Here is an 18,402-nt window from a genome sequence, read left to right as displayed (position 1 = left end):
AGAGCCTCAGCCACGATTCATCAGCAGCTACTGCAAGCCTCTAACCCACGAACAAGCTTTTAGCGCAAACCTACAGACTTCTTCCAGCCTCCTGGGTTCCGACGGAAAGGAACTATGATTTGTTTCAACGGTATGTGGGGGATCGGCCCAATGCTGGCAAATAACCAGCGATCATTTCTTCCCAGGCGTAATGAACGACGGAACTTTCCGTCCAGCGAATGGAAGCATGACCACTAATGATTGACGAGATTCTTGATCGAATGGAGTTGACGGCAGACATAGCATTGTGACTATCACATAGAACACGTCATGCTGTGAATCAATAGACTGCTACTGACTAACCAACAAAGATCATACTTTCTGTGCCATGTAACTCTAGAAGATTTACCTCGACTGAACTCATAATGAGGCACGTAAGCTCGGGACCATCAGCAAAGGCACTGTTTACATGCATGATGTGGACCTGGCTCCAGCCTCAATTTGCATGGCCATCGAGACTGCGATGCTGCCAACTCCAGCAGGCCAAAGCGTCTGATCTTCACGTCGTTACGGAAATAGCTGACGCGGTCATGAAGAGTTGCGGAACAATGCTGTCTATGAGATCCTTGAATATGATGGACTCAACAGGTATAAAGGAATCATGAAATCTCGACAAAGACTGACCTTTCACTCACCAACACAATCACTTCAATCAAACATCTTCACACTCTCTCAACACTCTTTCCAACTACTCACATCAACTTCAACTTCAACTTTCAAGTTCAACCACTTTCATCATGAAGACCACCATCGCCATGCTCACCGCCTCAATGGCCACCGCCATCCTCGCCCACCCCTTCGACACCCGCTCTCAGCAATGCAACATCGCGCCCTCCGCCACTCCCTCCGCCAAAATCCAACCCCTATCCTCCCCAGCCGCCTCCACCGCCCAGGCCTGCCAGAAGCTCTGCGCCGCCGACTCCTCCTGCAAGAGCTTCATCTTCGGCCTTCCCGCTAATGCCAAGGCTCCCACCTGCAAGCTCTACTCCGTCCCTGCTGCCCAGGTCCCTAACCAGGGAAACAACCTGTATGTCTTTGACAAGGCGTGCTCTGACAAGGCTGTGCCCAACACCAAGCCTACGCAGGATAAGCCGCGCGGTGAGGTGAAGAGCAAGGCTGCGCGGGATCTTGTCTGCAACACTGCGCCTTCTGGGGCCAGTAACAGCAAGATTCAGCCTTTTGCTACGCCTAGTGTTAAGACGGCGGAGAAGTGCCAGGATGCTTGTGATGCTCAGGCGTCTTGCCAGAGTTTCCTGTTTGGTCTTCCTGCCGATGCCTCTGCGCCTGTGTGCAAGCTGTACAAGGTTGCTCCCTCCAAGATTCCTCGTCGTGATGATGAGCTTTATGTCTTTGCTAAGGGATGTCCTGCGGCTAAGGTTCCTACTACTGCTCCTACTCATGATGAGCCCCGTGGACAGGCTCCTTCTGAGGAGCAGGCTGATGACAAGAGCGGCACCAAGACTGAGAGCAAGAATGATGGCAAGGATCAGGCTCAGACTGGTGAGAAGGCCAAGACTTCTGCAAAGGCCAACAACAACAACGCCGCCGCCAATGCCAACAACGCTGGCAACAACGAGCAGAAGAACAACTAAGTGACAACTCCTCACTGACACTGCCATGAGGAACACTGGAGGATGATCGAGTTTCAGCTTTGGATGGTTGCAGCTTGGGCTGGGTTTGACACAGCACGAAAAGTAATAGGGGAGCACGGTATCTCAGCTTAGGATATCTGGATGGGGATTTGAACTTGTACTAGACATTCGTTTTGTTCGGACTTGCAGTTTGCTTTAGTTTCTTTTTCTATAGTCAATAGATCGGCCGATCACTCAATCCTCTCTGCTTTTCACTTTGACGTGATATATCCTTGACTTACTTTAGTATTATCAGACTTCAAGCCATCTCATTGCGATTAGAGCTAGGCTACTTTGACTGATCTTCTTTTCTCTCACTCATCTCCAGCCAACTTTTCGACTCTAAGCTATGGTAAAGCCTCGTTTAGAACTTGTTTACACTACCAGTCAGACCTGAGATAGTTTCTTATAGCAAGGGATAATCTGTGAGTCCCATTTAGCTTATGGTGTTTCGTTGAGAGATGTCCAGTCAACGGAAGGAGTGCCTGCGAATTGCTTCATCATGGCGAAAAAGTGGGTCGCAGCTTTATCGCGAATGCCTTCATCAATTGGACCTTAGGCTTTGTCTGCAGAATGCAAGCTCCGATCACCATAATTTCACTCTAAACTGATCATGACTGACTTGAAGTATTTAATTTTATTCTCTGTTCTATTTTAAATGAGGTTCTTCAACTCCTGCTTCGCCCTAAACCGTCTTAGGTTATCAGCGATAAGCCCCTCCGCACCCTGAGGTCTTCCACCAGCCGCATGCGGCGACACAATAGTATTAGGAGCCTTCCAGATCCTACTCGGCTCAGGAAGCGGCTCAGTCTCAAACACATCCAGCGCCGCACCGCCAATCTCTCCCTTCTCAAGCGCATCAACAAGAGCATCCTCATCAACAGATGTACCGCGCCCCACGTTGACGACCCACGCGTGGTTGGGCAATTGCTTCAGGCGCTGAGCGTTGAGAACATGGCGCGTGGAGTCAGAGCCAGGGAGAATCATGACGAGCGCGTCAGTCTCGGGGAGGAGTGTGTCGAGATCGTCTTCGCTGTAGACTTCAATTCCGTTGCGGACGCCCTTTCGGCGCGCAATGCCCCGAACGTCGGCGCCGAGGCCGATGAGCTGCGGGGTGAGGGTCTTTGCAATATTGCCGAAGCCCCAGATGAGAACACGAGCATCGCGCAGTGTAGTGAATGCGTTCTTGGGTCTATCGGGCTGAGGACCGCCCAAATGGCCGGGCCATTTTCCCTGGAGTTGATAATCGCGCATCTCGTAGAAGCGGCGCGCGGCGTTGAGCAGCAGACCCAGCGCATGCTCAGCGACAGTGTGATCGTGCAGTCCCGAGCCCGTTGTGATTTTAATCTTGGAGGCGTCAAAACCAGCACCCAGAACATCATTTGGCCCAGCGGCGAGGGATTGGATCCATTGGAGCTTTGTGAGGCGCTTTGCGGCGTCTTTTAGGTTCTCGGGTGTGTTTGTCCAGGTGACGAGGATCTCGGCATCAACGTGCTCTTCGGGGATGGTCTTCTTTACGTCGTAGGGGAAGAGGTCGACGGAGAAGCCCTCGAGGCTCTGGACGTCGAGTTTGAGGGATGTTGGGTAGAGGAGCTTCATGGCGGGCAGTTTGTAAGTGTATGAGATGAATCTACGTGAGAGAGGAGTTTGCAGGGAGTGGGAGGTATATGTACGGATGCCGATGCGTGGAGATGAGCGCATGATGGGCAACATGATGACATCGGAAAGAAGGCCGTTTTTGTAACAATGAGGCCAATCACAGCTTGTCTTTTACGTTGAAGCCGAGGCCGGAGGAGCCCCGCCGTGGGGGAGGGAGGAGTTTTGGGGGTGATCTAGCGAGCAATTGAGGGTTGGGATTGGTTAGATCTTCAACGGACCCCAAATCCCGCGGGGTGGCAGTGTTCAATGGAAACGATGAGGGCGAGAGTGCACCTTTTGTATTCTCATCATGTGAAGCTGGTGATGGAGAAATTGGGCGTTATGATGTGACGTCACGCATGGTATTTGGACGATAAGATATGGCTTATCGATAATGAAGCCCATTGTACGGATACGGCAGCATGCGAATAACCTGACACTGAATGCAACACCTTGCTGATAGAACGATTGATGCTGGTAGGGAAAAGTCAATAATCTAGATGCACAACACATGAAGAAAGAATCAATACAATTTTACTCCAGTATTAAATAAAAAAGGAAAGAACAGAAGCCGGATGAGAGGTTTCTGTATTGGAGTCTCGGAACGCATTACCCTAGACCTGCCAGGACCTGCCAGGAAGTGAGTAAATTACCGAGTAACCACTTAATCGCACATGTACTTTGGACGATCGGTTGGCAATATTGCGGTTCAAAGGTCCTATCCCAGGGCTGTTTCGAAAAGACTCAGCTAACACTGCATCGGGTTATGCTTAGACACTGCGCGTGATTCTTCACCGACCTTCCCTCAAGACTTGACGTGGTGACCCCCCAAAAAATTCACAGCCTCGCTTGGAGATTGTGTTGCCTGGTCTTACAACCTCATTGCCTTCCAAAAAAACTCGCATTACATGAATATTACGCTCTCGATCATTGAGATTTGTAAAAGAAGACTCGCCAGAAGTGGTCTTTGTCTGTAATTTCTGCGCAAAATGGAGCTGGCTGGAGGCCGCCAGTCGAATCTGACACCCTGAATCTGGATAGCGCGATGGGTCGTGGATTAAATACTGGCCCACGCGAGCTAACAGCGCCTTGTACTGGGGTAGTCTACAGCCCTATTCTCAAGGCTCAGAAATGACAAGACGGTACCTGGCATCGCTCGTAAAGAAACCCACGACTAAGATAAATCCCTCATCCTCCACCAACGGCGGAACTCCCCTCTTTGTTTGTGCCAGATGACCTTTTTCTCAGGGCTTGTGAATGGAGCAAGAAATGAGAGTTTCCAAAACACCCCAGGGAGTTTGCATTGACGCGCTGCTTTGCCCTGGTTCATCGAGAAGTTAATCGCGCTTTGCCACAGGATTACATGTGTTCCCGTTCACTAATGTACCCGGTTAGCAAACCAAGTGTCCGGTTTAAATCTCGCGATCATTCTTTAAGAATGATATGACATATTAAGAAGTAATCTCTCGTACAACATCGAGTGGCTTGCGAAACGACTGTAACAGCGTTGCACTGGCGGGGATCCTGAACGCTAGGACCCGGCGCTAAAAAGCTTGTCTCTCGCAGCCAAGACGTCGTAAATCGAGCCTCTTGATAACCTGCATCTAAACGTGAGTGGGCTGGCAGCTGCGCCCGTCGCTAGTGCCTCATCTCGGATACCTCATTTCATCCAGGCTTTGTTTCCTCACTGCTAGCGAGCTGCCAGATTCCGGCTAGAGGGAGGGGTCCGTTGACAAAACCTGGATCATGTTACATTTGCTGCAACCCATACACCCACTTGCTCGGAAAGAAAAGGCTTGTTTTCTCTTAGCTCTTTGGATGTCAGTGCTTAATTCTGTCAGTGGGAGTGCATTGATCACATTGTGCCTTTGCTGCATTAGTTAGACTGAGCTTGCATACGCGACAGCTTGCCCAGTTCAGGGACATGCCGAACCGGATTACCTAGAACGATCGACGCTGCGCCTCCTCAGCTAAGGATTTCGTCCAATGTTATCGTGTCTTGATATTCCCTCACTCGTACCCTGCATATCGAGTTAGACCGTGCACGAGGAACTAAGACAGTTCTAAGACTCCCCACGATTCCTTCGCGTCATAGCTCAAGGATTACTCGTTTAAGCGTAACCAGCTTGCTTATTGCCATCGAGGCAGTGCACATGGTGACCAACCACATGCCCTAGAATGGCCAATCGTGTACGCATGAAACACCAAGTTGGTGATATCTCAACCACAGTATTGGTACACTCCCAGGGCTAATCTAATATCATGACACTGAGGAGGGCGGACGCTAAACGGCCTCCACATCCCTCTCGTTTATCGACACCGGCTTCTAAGTTCCCTACGCCTCTTGATTCAGGCCCTGTGGAGAAAAGGGACCGAGAAAAGAGAAAAGTCACTAATCCTGCTTTGAACGTGGAATTAAAGGCGGAGCTGAGCTATGATCTGAGGATTGTACCTTTATTATGGACTCACTTATACGAAATACTTCAGCCAGCCTCTACGAGTCGCTTAACGTGAACTGTCCTGGAAATGATGAGCGATTATTCTGCTATCCACATGCCAAAACAAATATCAAGGCTCGCATTCTCCCAGCTTCTCCTGCCGTTTTACCATTCTTTTCTACTCTGTTACTGCCTCTGACATCTCATCTCTTCTCACTTGGTTACCTGTCCTCTCACCTTCGACATGATTGAAGACGAGAAAAAGGACGCCGCTATTTTCGGTGAGCGCATTCACTGGAACGATGACGATGAAGCCGTTCGGGTTTCGCGTCATGGTGAACGGCGCTCTCGTAGGCGGTCTCGCTCTCGCTCAAGGGATTCGTTGAGTATTCATAGAGCGGGCTCGAGAAATCGCGCTGACCCGTCGCTTGTTCTTCCTGTCACCTACCGCACAGTGTAAGTCTGGAAAACCGAAGCTGGGTATAGGTACTCACAGTCGCGTAACAGGTCGTTCAACATTGAGGAGTCCAAGGGTAAAGAACAAGCTGAACTAGCCAAGGCGAGGGACGTTACGACAAAAGGTAAGATATTCTCGCATGATTCTACTAGGTGGACATGAGCTAAAAACGATGCGTGTAACAGCTTTGACGGACCTCGAGTGGCATACCATCGCCCCCTTCGACGTCGAGAAACGACTCACTACTTCATCCACCGCTGGCCTTTCGACCGAACAAGCTGAGAGGAGACAGCGCGAATATGGCAGAAACGCACCATCTCCCGCCAAAACGCACTGGTTCAGAACAATCTTCCTATACTTCTTTGGCGGTTTCGGAAGTATTCTGCTTACGGGTTGTATTCTCGTCTTTGTCTCGTGGAAGCCATTGGGTGATCCTCCTGCTGTTGCCAACCTGGTGAGTCTCTCCATTCTCTGAGTTTTGATTGATCTTGCTAATTTTGAAAGGCACTCGCCATTGTCCTCCTCGCCGTTTTCTTCATCCAAGCACTCTTCAATATGTTTCAAGACTGGTCTACCTCACGTACCATGTCCTCCATCAAGAATATGCTTCCTGAAGAAGGCCATGTTATTCGCGATGGTCATCTCGTTGACCTCAATGCTGCGGACATTGTCCCAGGCGATGTCATCAGGGTCAAGGCTGGTAACAAGCTCCCTGCTGATATTCGCTTGATCGAGGCTTCCTCCGACGTCAAGTTTGATCGCTCTGTTCTTACTGGAGAGTCTAAGCCTGTGGCGGGTACTGTAGATCATACTGATACCAACTACCTTGAGACGCATAACATTGGCCTGCAAGGTACACACTGTATACTCGGTTCGTGTACTGGTATTGTAGTTGCTACTGGTGACAGGACAGTGTTTGGACGTATCGCGAGTTTGACGAACGAGCCCAAGGTCCAGATGACGACGCTTGAGAAGGAAGTACTCTACTTTGTCATCATCATTGCCAGTATCATGATAAGTATGATCGCTGTTGTCTGCATCATTTGGTACGTCCCCTCCACCACCTCAACCTTCCGTTACAACACTGACATCCTTCAACAGGGGCGCGTTCCTGAAGAAGAAACATCCCGACTTCATCAACGTACCAACCCTAATCGTCAACTGCGTCAGCGTCGCCATTGCATTCATCCCCGAAGGTCTTCCCATCTCCATCACCGCTGGTCTTACAATCACCGCCAACCTTATGAAGAAGAACAAGATTCTCTGCAAGTCCCTCAAGACCGTGGAGACACTTGGATCTGTTTCCGTGATTTGTTCTGACAAGACCGGTACTCTTACCACAGTAAGTTTCCCGCTCAAACTTTATGTCTGAGCTGCGCTAACAAGTTACAGGCGAAGATGGCTGTCTCTAACTGCGCAGTCGGAGGACTCAACATGACCATCGAGAACGCTCGCGGAAAGTTTGGCCAGTCTAAATCTGCTACCCACCCGATCCTCCAACTTCGTGCTTTGGCTGCTCTTTGCAACGCATCTGAGTTTGATGCCGCTACAAAGGATGCTCCGCTGGCTGACAGAAGGATCTTTGGTGATGCGACTGATCAAGCTGTCCTCCGATTCGCCGAGTTTGTTGACCCAAGCAGCGTCGATTACCTGCGTGCTTGCTGGAACAAGATCTATGATCTTGCTTTCAACAGTAAGAACAAGTTCATGATTCGTTGCTTTTCCTGCACAAGGGCCGAGGCTGTAGCTGCTACGCTTAGCAAGGAGACCGCGTTCAACACAGACGATATGTGAGTAGTCACCAAAAGACTGAAGATGAATCTTTTCTAACCATAATATCTAGCCTCCTGACCATCAAAGGTGCTCCTGATGTTCTTATCGGTCGCTGCTCGCACTATGTCTCTGAACATGGCGAAACTATCCCTCTTAACGCGGCTATGCGAGCTACGGTGGAGCAGCTGAAGAACACATACTCTTCACAAGGTAAACGATGTTTGTTGCTTGCTCGCAAGATTGTGAAGGGCAGTGACCTCCCCAAGAATCGGGAGACGAGTGTGTTTGAGCATGAAGTTACACGGGGGTCAAACACTGGCCTCACTTTGGTTGGAATGGTCGCCATCGTCGATCCCCTCAGACATGACATTCCTCATGTCGTGAGCACGTTGCGCGGCGCTGGTATCCGAATCGCCATGGTACGTGACCCCCCTCACGATGTACCCGTAGTATAAACTGACGATCCGATAGGTCACTGGTGATTTCGCCCTCACTGCCCTAGCCATCGCCCGTGAAGCCGGTATCGTCACCTCCCAAACTGTCGATGACAGCACAGCCCTCCAGCGCTACAGCCCCGACGATACCAAAGACTCACCTATCTCCCACCTCGGTGCCATCGTCCTCAGCGGTCCAGAGCTCATGTCTCTCAATGAACATCAGTGGAAGACACTCACTCACTATGAGGAGATCGTATTTGCACGAACAACGCCGGAACAGAAGCTTCGAATCGTTCGTGAGTTCCAGAAAGGCAATGTTGTGGCCATGACGGGCGATGGAGTCAATGATGCTCCATCGCTTAGGGCTGCTGATGTTGGTATCTCGATGGGTAGTGGCTCGGATATTGCTATGGAGGCGGCGGATATGGTTCTGCTGGATACTTTCTCATCTATCATTATTGCTGTGCAGTATGGTCGGGTTGTGTTTGACAATCTCAAGAAGGTATGTCTTGGATGTGCTCTATGTAAAGGATCACAGACTGAAATTGATCCTAGGTCATCTCATACCTCTTGCCTGCCGGCTCTTTCTCAGAGTTCTGGCCCGTCATGGCTTTTGTAGCCTTTGGCCTGCCCCAAGCTCTGTCTTCATTCCTTATGATCATCATCTGGTAAGTATCCCTGCTGCTTGTAGCCCAACACTTACTAACTTGAGCTAGCTGCTTCACCGACTGCGCCGCCGCGACAATGCTATCCTACGAAAAGCCTGAAGCCGATGTCCTAACTCGCCCCCCTCGCAACATCAAGAAGGACCGCCTAGTCAACTGGCAGCTCATCCTTCAGGCATACGGAGTCAACGGTGTCCTCCAAACAGTCGCCTCCTTCGCCATGGCATTCTGGTATCTCCAGCGTCAAGGCATCCCCTTCAGCGAGCTGTGGTTCAGCTTCGGAAAGCTTCCTGCTGGTATTGATCCAGATTACTACCTGGCCAAGACCAACGAGGCTTCCTCTATCTACTTTGTTAACCTTGTTGTGATGCAGTGGTTCAATCTGATGGCGACTAGAACTCGTCGGCTGAGCATCTTCCAGCATCCTCCTCTGTTCAACCCGAACACGCAGAACTGGTACCTGTTCCCTGCTATTATCTTTTCGCTTGCTATGGCTATCTTCTGGCTGTACATCCCGCCTCTGCAGCCTGTTCTGGGAACGACGCCTGTCCCTGTTGAACACTGGTTTCTTCCTTTTGCTTTTGGTATTTTCCAGCTTTTGTTAGATGAAGGTCGCAAGTTTTGTGTCCGGAGATGGCCTCATGGAATATTAGCCAAGTTGGCTTGGTAAGAGATGTGTCGCCTTTGGCCTGTTCCTGGCCTCAGCGCGGGCACTCTAGATTAGGGCTGTTACTCTTTGGGTACGACCTTAGATAGACGCACAAGTAGCGCATATGTATTCGTTATTCCTAACTGTGATGTATTCACGTGACAGTTTCTGAGCATTCACCGTGACTTGTTGTGGAAATTGGGTGACTGAGAGCTTATATCACCACAGAGAACTTAGTTAACTTGATGACGTCAACAATAATACCCTTGGTGCTATAGAAGTGGACTAATTGGTAGCTTTCTGTAATAGGCCTTGAGAATTTAGGTTTTTTGTTAGACTTCAAGTCACCAAAGCTTGTGTAGCTAAGTTCTGTGTGGTGATTTGAAACCTTAGTCACGGATCCCAACTGCAAATAACACATGTAGCTCACTGTTTAGACTTCATACCACTTGGACGGACCTCCTATAGCATAAGAGTATTTATGAACCTACTTAATGTTTCGAAAAGCAGATCTCGGACACATTGTCAGTAACACCAAACTTTTCAATACTCTTTCAGACATAAACTTTAAAATTAGGTATAAAGGAAGGAAAGGTATCTCCCTTTTCTTTAACCTCTCTTCTCAACCTGTATCTCTTTTCTTTCTCTCTACGCTTTATCTTGTGGTTGAACTGTCGGCAAATATATCCTATAACCCAAGCAATGGATCCTTTCCCTTTCGAACGATTGCCTGTCGAGCTCAAGATAAAGATCATTAGACTTGCTATTCCCTCGGTCATAACACCCATTGGAACGAGCATGGCCGATCGCTTTACACTTGAAGATGATAAAGAACTGAGACGAATTCGTGATTCATGTCCGGAAATCAAGGTAATATGCAATCGAATTCGTTACCTCGTGGCATGTTCACATGGACAAGAAGTATTTCGACTTGACCCTCTACACGACGCATTCGTGGTAAATGAGCCAAGTTTTCCTATGTTTGGGGTATCTGAACTACCCCAAGAGCAAGGGCTAGAATCCTCTCAGCAAGCAGATCTTCCTATCCGGCGCTTCGTTTGCCGGCTCTTAGGGCCTCCCCTCTCAAGAGGAGCTCCAGGTTTGTCCCCTGCGTTTGGATCAAAACTGGCTAGGGGTATTGACATAACTACAGGACTTCAAACAGGTAAAGTTCTACCGGAGAATGGGGAACAGACGTACGCCCAGATGCCATTTGAATACTCGTCACCTATATGTTCTCGCACCCCAATGCTCAAGGCGTTTACCTTGCTCATAGATGCCTGTGAGAGGAGCTGGCATATTGAGGGCTTTCAGCAATATGGGCCCAATACCATTAGCTGGCGGCCTCCCAATAACCTTTGGGGGATCGCAAGACGCGATCCCTGGCAAGAACATGGTAGTTTCAACAATGTTGCTTCTATGCGGCTTCCGTCTGATACTGGTATTCCCTGGAAGTTCACAACAATGGTCGACAATCTAAGTGATCCTAGAGATCTTATCAGAGGCGCATCTCAGCGAGATGTACCCAGGATTGGCTTCCATGGATACAGTCGAGGCAACATGTCCCAGGGAGGGAAATGGCCTGGTTTCAGATACTGGACTGAGACGAAGAAGATTGAATTTAGGCCTTTATCGTGGGCAGAGGTTCAACCTTGTATGAAGGACTATCACAGAATATCGTTCCGGCGTAGCTATCCTGATTTCATTGCTCGACTGTGGATAAATCGGTCAGGTGAACCGATAGCTGCTGAGCAGTCACAGTACGGTTGGATTGAGGTAAGACCTCCCGAAAAAGGCGATGATCTTTGGGTAGAGCAGGTGGCAACAACGTGGAAAATGGTTCGGGATACATTGGTGAAAATGAACGAGAATATGAATCTCGAGTGGCGGTTTGAAAACAAGTGAGGGACTGAAAACGAAAGCCTGCTATCAAGTGGCTAGACTGGAAATAAGAAGAAATGGCAAAGGAACTTCAATGTATTTAAAAAGGCTAGTTTCAAGCAATCTGAATATTTTTCATAAGCTGCCACTGGCAGTTCTTGATCGTTGGGAGTCGCTAATGTAGGACAGAATACTTGTACATGCTCTGTGAGCATGCTGAGCCAAGCAGTCAAGTGAGACAAATGCTACATCACTTCTGTTTTTGGGGGTAAGGCAATAGTCAGTAAGGAGTGCCCTAGTGAAATCGTTTGGTCATCATCATGTCGGTAATGGTCAGACTATTGCCAGGCAAAGACATTGAAACAAATTCCTGTCAACCGTAACCGCCACAGGTTCTTTTCTGGCACGCTCAGAATGCAAAATTGTCCTGTTTGACATACTCTCAACCTAATCAAAGATCTCGAAGGCGATTCCCGGCGATAAACGAGTAGTAAGATCTAAGCCAAAGCAAGAATGTGAAGAGAGAATGATACTTGGGCAACTTTGATCAGTCCCCTCCAAGGTAGATCTCGCCTCAACAACTACTCAGGCAAACTGGTTGGAATATGCAGATTGCCTAGACAGCCAAGCCTCTGAATTCCACCAAGAAAGTTCGCCGTCCTCTCAAAACCCAACACTAGCAGAGTTTTCCAAAATCTCAGCTCGCCCCAATGAGCTCAATACTACCAGCCAAGACGGGGATACTTCTAGAACAGACAGACCATAAAAGGCGATCACCGAGGAAGCTGAACCACAATTACAAAAGCAGGTTAACAGCCAAGAGGGAATCTCCAGTGCTGGATCTTTACTGCCAACCATTAGCTCAGACCACCAACCAGCAGGCAAAGAGAACCCCGGATGCTTTCCCGCTGTTAAAGCCAAGAACCACATGCACCGAGGAACAGGATGTAAAAAGCTTCGGTGCCTCTAGAATCGTCAGCGGCAGACTTGGCGGGGAGGAAACGTGCTTGTATGAGAAGCTCATGTTGCAGCGGGAGGAGAAGGAGTAGTGGCGCGGTCCTTGGCGAGAGCTTGGCGAAAGACGGGTTGAAATGGATGGAACGATGTGGGATATTGGCTTTCGTTAGTCTCACAGTCAAAGATCAATGCGACTTTGCGATTTCAAAATGGCGATTAATCACCATCACAGTAACTGACGAGACATCTACACAAGCGTCTTTAGTCCTGCATAGTATTCGGCGCCGTTATACGGATATAACAAGAAGCAGAAAAGAATAACTTTAATAACTTTATTCGCGTTAACCTTTGGATCTTCACAAACTTGTCTCAAGCAAAGCAGTGATAACAATTCACCCCTGTAATTGATCAGTCTTGGCATCCGGGGAGGTTATCTCTGGGCGAACGACCTTCTCCACGTGGAGCTATGACCCATCTTATTGGCTCCCGCCCCCTGTTCAAAAGAGCCTCTTTTTAAGCTCTCAACGACAATCGTTGATGCACGTGGGTTGATGAGCGGCCATAACGAATTCCACGGAGAAGAGTGTCCTTTTAGATGCAGAAAATAATTGGGCATTGATGAGGCTTTGTCTGTACAAGTATTTCTGTCATCGATTTCGACGGCTCGAGGACAAGACGCTATTTCCGGTGTTTACAGTTACGGTGGTGCATTCTTCTTTGGCGGCCGGTTTGACGCTATTGTCGGCGAAGTCTGATCATTTCAATACGTCCGGTCATGCTATTCACCCTTGTTTGGAGCTTTGAGGCCATGTCGCAAGCCCATCTGCAGGCAAGCGACTCTTCTGGTCCTAGCGCATGAGCATCAACTCCCCTCGCCTGTCACTGTCACTCTCGTGCAGTTAACCTCCAATTCACAACTTCAATGTCCTCATGTGCATAGCCATATCATCAGATATCTCACTCTCAAAAATCTCGGCCTCATCGCCACGATACCAAGGCCCTACTCTCTCAAACCCCCACATCTCTTCTACACTTTCTTCCAGCCTACCCAACGAACATCAAGAACCCACGCACGAGATGCTCCCCCTGCTCGCGTGCCAAGCACACCCGCCAAGACGATAAATCTACCAAAGGACTCACCGAGGGACCTTGTCACTAAAGACGCATGCACCATCCGAAGAAGCATAAGATTAAGCTTGCTCGCCAAGCCTTACCCGCTCCACACACCATGGCGAGGGACATGGCGATATAAGGAGTCGGGGTGCGGGCTGTTTCTGCAACGTTCGACATCGACTGTTCAGTTCAATTCACTCTCTTCTAGAAACTTTCCAAGAGTGAGAGAAATCCGAGTTCTCGGTCTGCTTTGATCATGGTGCTTCATCAGTATGATTACATCTTTGCCATAGGCACCATCTTTTCGTTCCTTGATGCCTGGAACATCGGTACGTCACTCACGCATTCAACCTGTGATAAGGTACTGACAGCTTAGGTGCCAACGATGTCGCCAACTCATGGGCTACATCGGTCTCATCCCGATCCATCAGCTACATCCAGGCCATGACCCTCGGCTCCATCCTCGAATTCGCTGGCTCCGTCGGTGTCGGCGCCCGTGTTGCCGACACCATCCGCACCAAGGTCGTCGACATTGACCAGTTCGAGTCCGACCCTGCTCTTCTCATGCTCGGTATGATGTGCGCCATCGTCTCCTCCTCGCTGTACCTCACCTTCTGTACTCGCATCGGTCTCCCCGTCTCGACGACTCACTCCATCATGGGTGGCGTTATCGGTATGGGTATTGCGCTTGTCGGTGCTGATGGTATTCACTGGGCTGAGTTCGATAAGGGTATTAGCTCTGGTGTCGTTTCGGTCTTTCTCGCTTGGATTATTGCTCCTGGTTTGTCGGGTGCTTTTGCTGCTATCATCTTCCTTATTACCAAGTATGGTGTTATGCTGCGAAGCAAGCCTGTGTGGAAGGGCCTTTTCCTTACTCCCGTCTACTTCGGTATCACTGCTTCTCTCCTGACCATGCTTATCGTCTGGAAGGGTGGTAGCATCAAGGTCACTTTCAACGATGCTGAGACTGCTGGTATGATCATCGGCGTCGGTGCCGCTTGGGCTCTTCTCATCACTATCTTCCTTGTCCCTTGGCTCTACCGCCTCGTCATCTGTGATGACTGGGAGCTTCGCTGGTGGAACATCTTCCAGGGTCCCCTTCTTCTCCGTCGCCCTCCTCCTCCCGCTCAGCCTGAGGGTGCTGCTGGTGGTATCAAGGATTTCTACGAGGGTCACCTTACCCGCGAGGAGCTCGATAGCCTCCGTCGTGCCGGCCGCAATGGCAGCGATGAGTTTGAGCGCGCTCAAGACCAGGCTAGTAACGAGGGTAAGGAGGCTACCACCGAGAACAAGAAGGCCTCCTCCGAGGGTACTCCTGACATTGAGGAGCGCGTTGAGCCCAAGGCCCCTCGCAGTCTCGTCGGCCCCAAGCCTGATGGAAATTGGTTCAGCGGTGCTGTTCTCTTCTGGTATCTCAAGAAGGCTTTCCTCTCTGGTGTTGACCAGGATATCATCGCCATGCAGAAGAAGAAGAGCATGCTTACCGGTGACCTGGATGAGATCCACGCTCATGTCGCTCACTACGACAACCGCGCTGAGTACCTCTACACCTTTATGCAAGTCATGACTGCTTGTACCGCTTCTTTCACCCACGGTGCCAACGATGTCGCCAACGCTATTGGTCCTTACGCTACTATCTACCAGATCTGGCGAACTGGTGGTCTTGAGGGTAGCAAGTCTTCTGTCCCTGTTTGGATTCTGTAAGTCTTACAATCCATGCATTTTAGTATGATCAACCACTAACTCTGAATAGCTGCTTCGGTGGTGCTGGTATCGCTCTTGGTATCTGGACTTATGGATACAACATCATGCGCAACCTTGGTAACCGTCTCACTCTCCACTCTCCTTCTCGAGGTTTCTCCATGGAGTTGGGTGCCGCTATCACGATCATCCTTGCCACCCGTCTTAGTAAGTCTTTGTCCTGCACCTCATCTTGCTTTGGTATAGCAACTAACAACTGTCTTAGAGCTCCCTGTCTCTACCACTCAGTGCATTACTGGTGCCACCGTTGGTGTTGGTCTCTGCTCTGGTACTTGGCGCTCTATCAACTGGCGCATGGTTGCTTGGATCTACATGGGCTGGATCATCACTCTCCCCATCGCTGGTGTCATCTCTGGCGTCATCTGTGGTATCATCATCAACGCTCCTCGCTGGGGTTACTCTGGCTAAAGTCTCACTCTTTGTATCTCATTAACATCTACATACACTCACTCAAGGCACCCTTTGGGGTCTGTTACAATACTAGAATGGCTACGGAACCTGGGCATATCTTTACTGTGTTGCGCGTGCAGCAAGGCATATAGGTTCAATTTTATATATATCTTAATGAAAAGTTCTCTCATTTAAGCAAAGATGCAGTGATTAGAAAATGCAAAATTGTGACATGAACGTGCCATCCCGGATCAAACACAGATTTCGTAGCCAAAGGCCAAATGCAGGTTTGCTGCTGTGTACTCCATCCTGAAGCTGCATAAGTTAGTTGGAAAATGTCACTGTGAGGCAGTGCCAGCGCCAGTATAATATCTAGTCTAAAATATATAATTTTATAAATTTGAAATATTTTAAATAATCTAAATTTATTTATAAATATATTTCCTAAGCTTATAGAAGTTTATGTAAATGTTATTAAATTTGGTCCTTTTTATGCTACCCCTAAGAAAGGGACCAGGAGATGCTTAAAAGTCCGCAATTTGAGGTTACACAACCAGACGCGACGCTGTGCGTGACGCTTGACCGTCACAATCTTTTTCTCCCACTCCTCTCCGCTGAGATTTCCTTTCCAACTCCATCATGTACAACGGTCTCGCATTTTACGCCACAAGCGCCCGTGGTCCGTCGACACAATATGGCGCCGGTCAGCTTGCTCGACTGCCCCGACGAGGTCATCGACGGCATCGCCGAGCTCCTCCCAGGAAGCGCCGTAAAAGCCTCGTGATTGACCTCCAAGAGACTTAACCGCATCGCATCGCCTTATCTATTTCAGTCTTGTACATTTCCTGTCATCAGCTTGACCTTGATGTCTTTCGAATGGTCTCCAAGAACCCTCTTCTCATCGGCGGTGTACGCGAACTGGTTATCGATGACACCACTGTCCCGCCCTCGGTCCGCGACTGGCCCACGTATCAGAAGGTGGTCACCTTTCCACAGGATCCAAATGACCGACGCGACCACTTGGAACTTGGCGAAGGCGAGACCCTTGAGCCTCGTTGGATGAACGGGCAGCCTTCGAAGGTCAAGCCCAGCGAAGAGGCCTGGAAGCCCTTCAACAGCATCGCCGAAGGTCATCATGACAACCGCCTGGCCCATGCAGATTTTGACGCGCTCAAGGGGGCACTTCACCGTCTCAAGAACCTTGAGGGCCTCGTGGTTTCTAACCGCATGGCCGCTGAGTACTACTCCGACGGGGGCGCCCAGAGCAGAGTTTCATCAAGCCCCGTAGCCAAGTTGTGGAGGCGCCTCGATTCTGAAAGAAAGGAACATGTGCCTTTGGCACCGAGATGCGATTGGCATCCAACCACCCAAGGCCTTCAGGACAGAACAACAGTCAACACTATGGACTGGCTCGATGACAGACTGGTGTACGATATCACGAAAAACGGCGTCTCAAACATGACTGCGGTTCAGTCTACGTATGACCACTTTTTTGAGCAGCAAAGTAACGTAAGTCTACCTTTGAACTCCTCGGTCAAGCATAGATTTCCTAAATTGCAAAATCGTCCCGTTTCTTTTGAAGTCCTGTCACTAACGAATCGCAGGGCGACGCTGAGTTGGATGACTAGGAAACTTTCAAACAAGACCGCGCCGAATTTCTGTTTGACTCTCCTAGTTCCGAACTTCGCATCCTGGCACGCGAGGCGCGAGTGATATTTCTCGCACTCCTCGTCCTCGAAGACCCCAAGCTGCAGTCTCAACTGACTGAATTCCGAGTCGATGCGACTTACAACATATGGTCCAGAGGTCATCAGCCCGGCTTGGCCATCACTCTATTCGACCAACAGTCCCCATTCGCCGCACGACTTGGAAGCGGGTTTGCGGCAGCAACAAACATTACCAAGTTCGACCTCACGCTCAGCAATTTCCCGGACGGTACTATTGGCGACGCGATTGTGGAGGAAGGCAAAGTCCGCCGTATCTTTGAGTCCATGGTACAGCTCGAGGAATTGTACCTGGAGCCTCATTGAATGCCCATCTTTTCTGCTATTCCTTCTGAGATGACGTTTCCCCGCCTGCGATTTGTTCAATTCAGTTGCGGGCACTTGCACCCCAAGATGTTCCTCGACTTCGTCCGACGTCACGGTGGCACGTTGCAGACGCTCATCATCGAACATTGCAGCCTCAGGCCCTATGATAAAGACCTGCCGTGGTGGAAAGCCACCGATCAGCTGACTGAGTTCCACGACCAAGGCATCCTACAGCTAGAAGAAGGGTCTGACATTGACAACGTGTCCGAGGGTGTTCCTATTACCGACTGTGGAAGAAATGGGTCGCTGCAGGATCTCGGACAGATCTTGAAGTATGACGAGGACGGGAAGTGGGATCGCTGGCTGAATGCGCAGGAAGAGGAAGTCAATGAGATGCTACAATATCGTCATAAAGTGACGAATCTTTGTCAAAATTGTAGAAAGTTTAGATCACAGCCATAAATAAGCCTTACCTAAGTTTATGTAACAAATTCATATAATTTGACAAGATGCTCCGATGTTTAGATCATTAATTTCGCGTTA

The 18,402-nt window shown here is 49.5% G+C and overlaps 6 protein-coding genes across 6 annotated transcripts; 5 read left to right on the top strand and 1 right to left on the bottom strand.

Annotated features, from left to right (window-relative positions):
- Positions 1 to 776: 776 nt before the first annotated feature.
- Positions 777 to 1,631, top strand: FOBCDRAFT_135796 (uncharacterized protein; the record flags this gene model as incomplete). The annotated part of the gene is made up of 1 exon (XM_031185246.2): positions 777 to 1,631. One exon carries the CDS (start codon positions 777 to 779, stop codon positions 1,629 to 1,631), a length of 855 nt encoding a protein of 284 aa, XP_031040888.2.
- A 661-nt stretch (positions 1,632 to 2,292) lies between these two features.
- Positions 2,293 to 3,433, bottom strand: FOBCDRAFT_224698 (D-isomer specific 2-hydroxyacid dehydrogenase). The gene has a single exon (XM_031185245.3). The coding sequence runs from the start codon at positions 3,381 to 3,383 to the stop codon at positions 2,325 to 2,327; it is 1,059 nt and encodes a 352-aa protein (XP_031040887.2). The 5' UTR covers positions 3,384 to 3,433; the 3' UTR covers positions 2,293 to 2,324.
- A 2,557-nt stretch (positions 3,434 to 5,990) lies between these two features.
- Positions 5,991 to 9,870, top strand: FOBCDRAFT_320057 (uncharacterized protein; the record flags this gene model as incomplete). Its single annotated transcript, XM_031185243.3, has 10 exons — positions 5,991 to 6,202; positions 6,254 to 6,327; positions 6,389 to 6,657; positions 6,708 to 7,249; positions 7,305 to 7,545; positions 7,596 to 7,993; positions 8,047 to 8,395; positions 8,448 to 8,915; positions 8,969 to 9,081; positions 9,130 to 9,870. 10 exons carry the CDS (start codon positions 5,991 to 5,993, stop codon positions 9,746 to 9,748), a joined length of 3,285 nt encoding a protein of 1,094 aa, XP_031040885.2. The 3' UTR covers positions 9,749 to 9,870.
- Positions 9,871 to 10,429: 559 nt separating this feature from the next.
- On the top strand, positions 10,430 to 11,632 carry FOBCDRAFT_134932 (uncharacterized protein; the record flags this gene model as incomplete). The annotated part of the gene is made up of 2 exons (XM_059607926.1): positions 10,430 to 10,826; positions 10,881 to 11,632. The coding sequence occupies 2 exons, from the start codon at positions 10,430 to 10,432 to the stop codon at positions 11,630 to 11,632; spliced, it is 1,149 nt and encodes a 382-aa protein (XP_059465003.1).
- Positions 11,633 to 13,934: 2,302 nt separating this feature from the next.
- FOBCDRAFT_250860 (phosphate transporter) lies at positions 13,935 to 16,024 on the top strand (the record flags this gene model as incomplete). The annotated part of the gene is made up of 4 exons (XM_031185241.3): positions 13,935 to 14,007; positions 14,055 to 15,378; positions 15,432 to 15,586; positions 15,645 to 16,024. The coding sequence occupies 4 exons, from the start codon at positions 13,935 to 13,937 to the stop codon at positions 15,845 to 15,847; spliced, it is 1,755 nt and encodes a 584-aa protein (XP_031040883.2). The 3' UTR covers positions 15,848 to 16,024.
- Positions 16,025 to 16,468: 444 nt separating this feature from the next.
- On the top strand, positions 16,469 to 18,321 carry FOBCDRAFT_202276 (uncharacterized protein; the record flags this gene model as incomplete). The annotated part of the gene is made up of 4 exons (XM_059609027.1): positions 16,469 to 16,532; positions 16,662 to 17,338; positions 17,458 to 17,823; positions 17,947 to 18,321. The coding sequence occupies 4 exons, from the start codon at positions 16,469 to 16,471 to the stop codon at positions 18,319 to 18,321; spliced, it is 1,482 nt and encodes a 493-aa protein (XP_059467260.1).
- Positions 18,322 to 18,402: the final 81 nt, after the last annotated feature.

The sequence above is a fragment of the Fusarium oxysporum genome, chromosome V (assembly GCF_013085055.1).
Source record: "Fusarium oxysporum Fo47 chromosome V, complete sequence".
Lineage (NCBI taxonomy): Eukaryota > Fungi > Ascomycota > Sordariomycetes > Hypocreales > Nectriaceae > Fusarium > Fusarium oxysporum.
Note: the sequence above shows the minus strand (reverse complement) of the source record. Positions and strands in the feature narration are given on the sequence as shown.

Bases quoted from the DNA above. Each gene is read 5' to 3' on its own strand.
- FOBCDRAFT_224698 (XM_031185245.3), bottom strand. From the start codon at position 3,383: ATGTTGCCCATCATGCGCTCATCTCCACGCATCGGCATCCGTACATAT.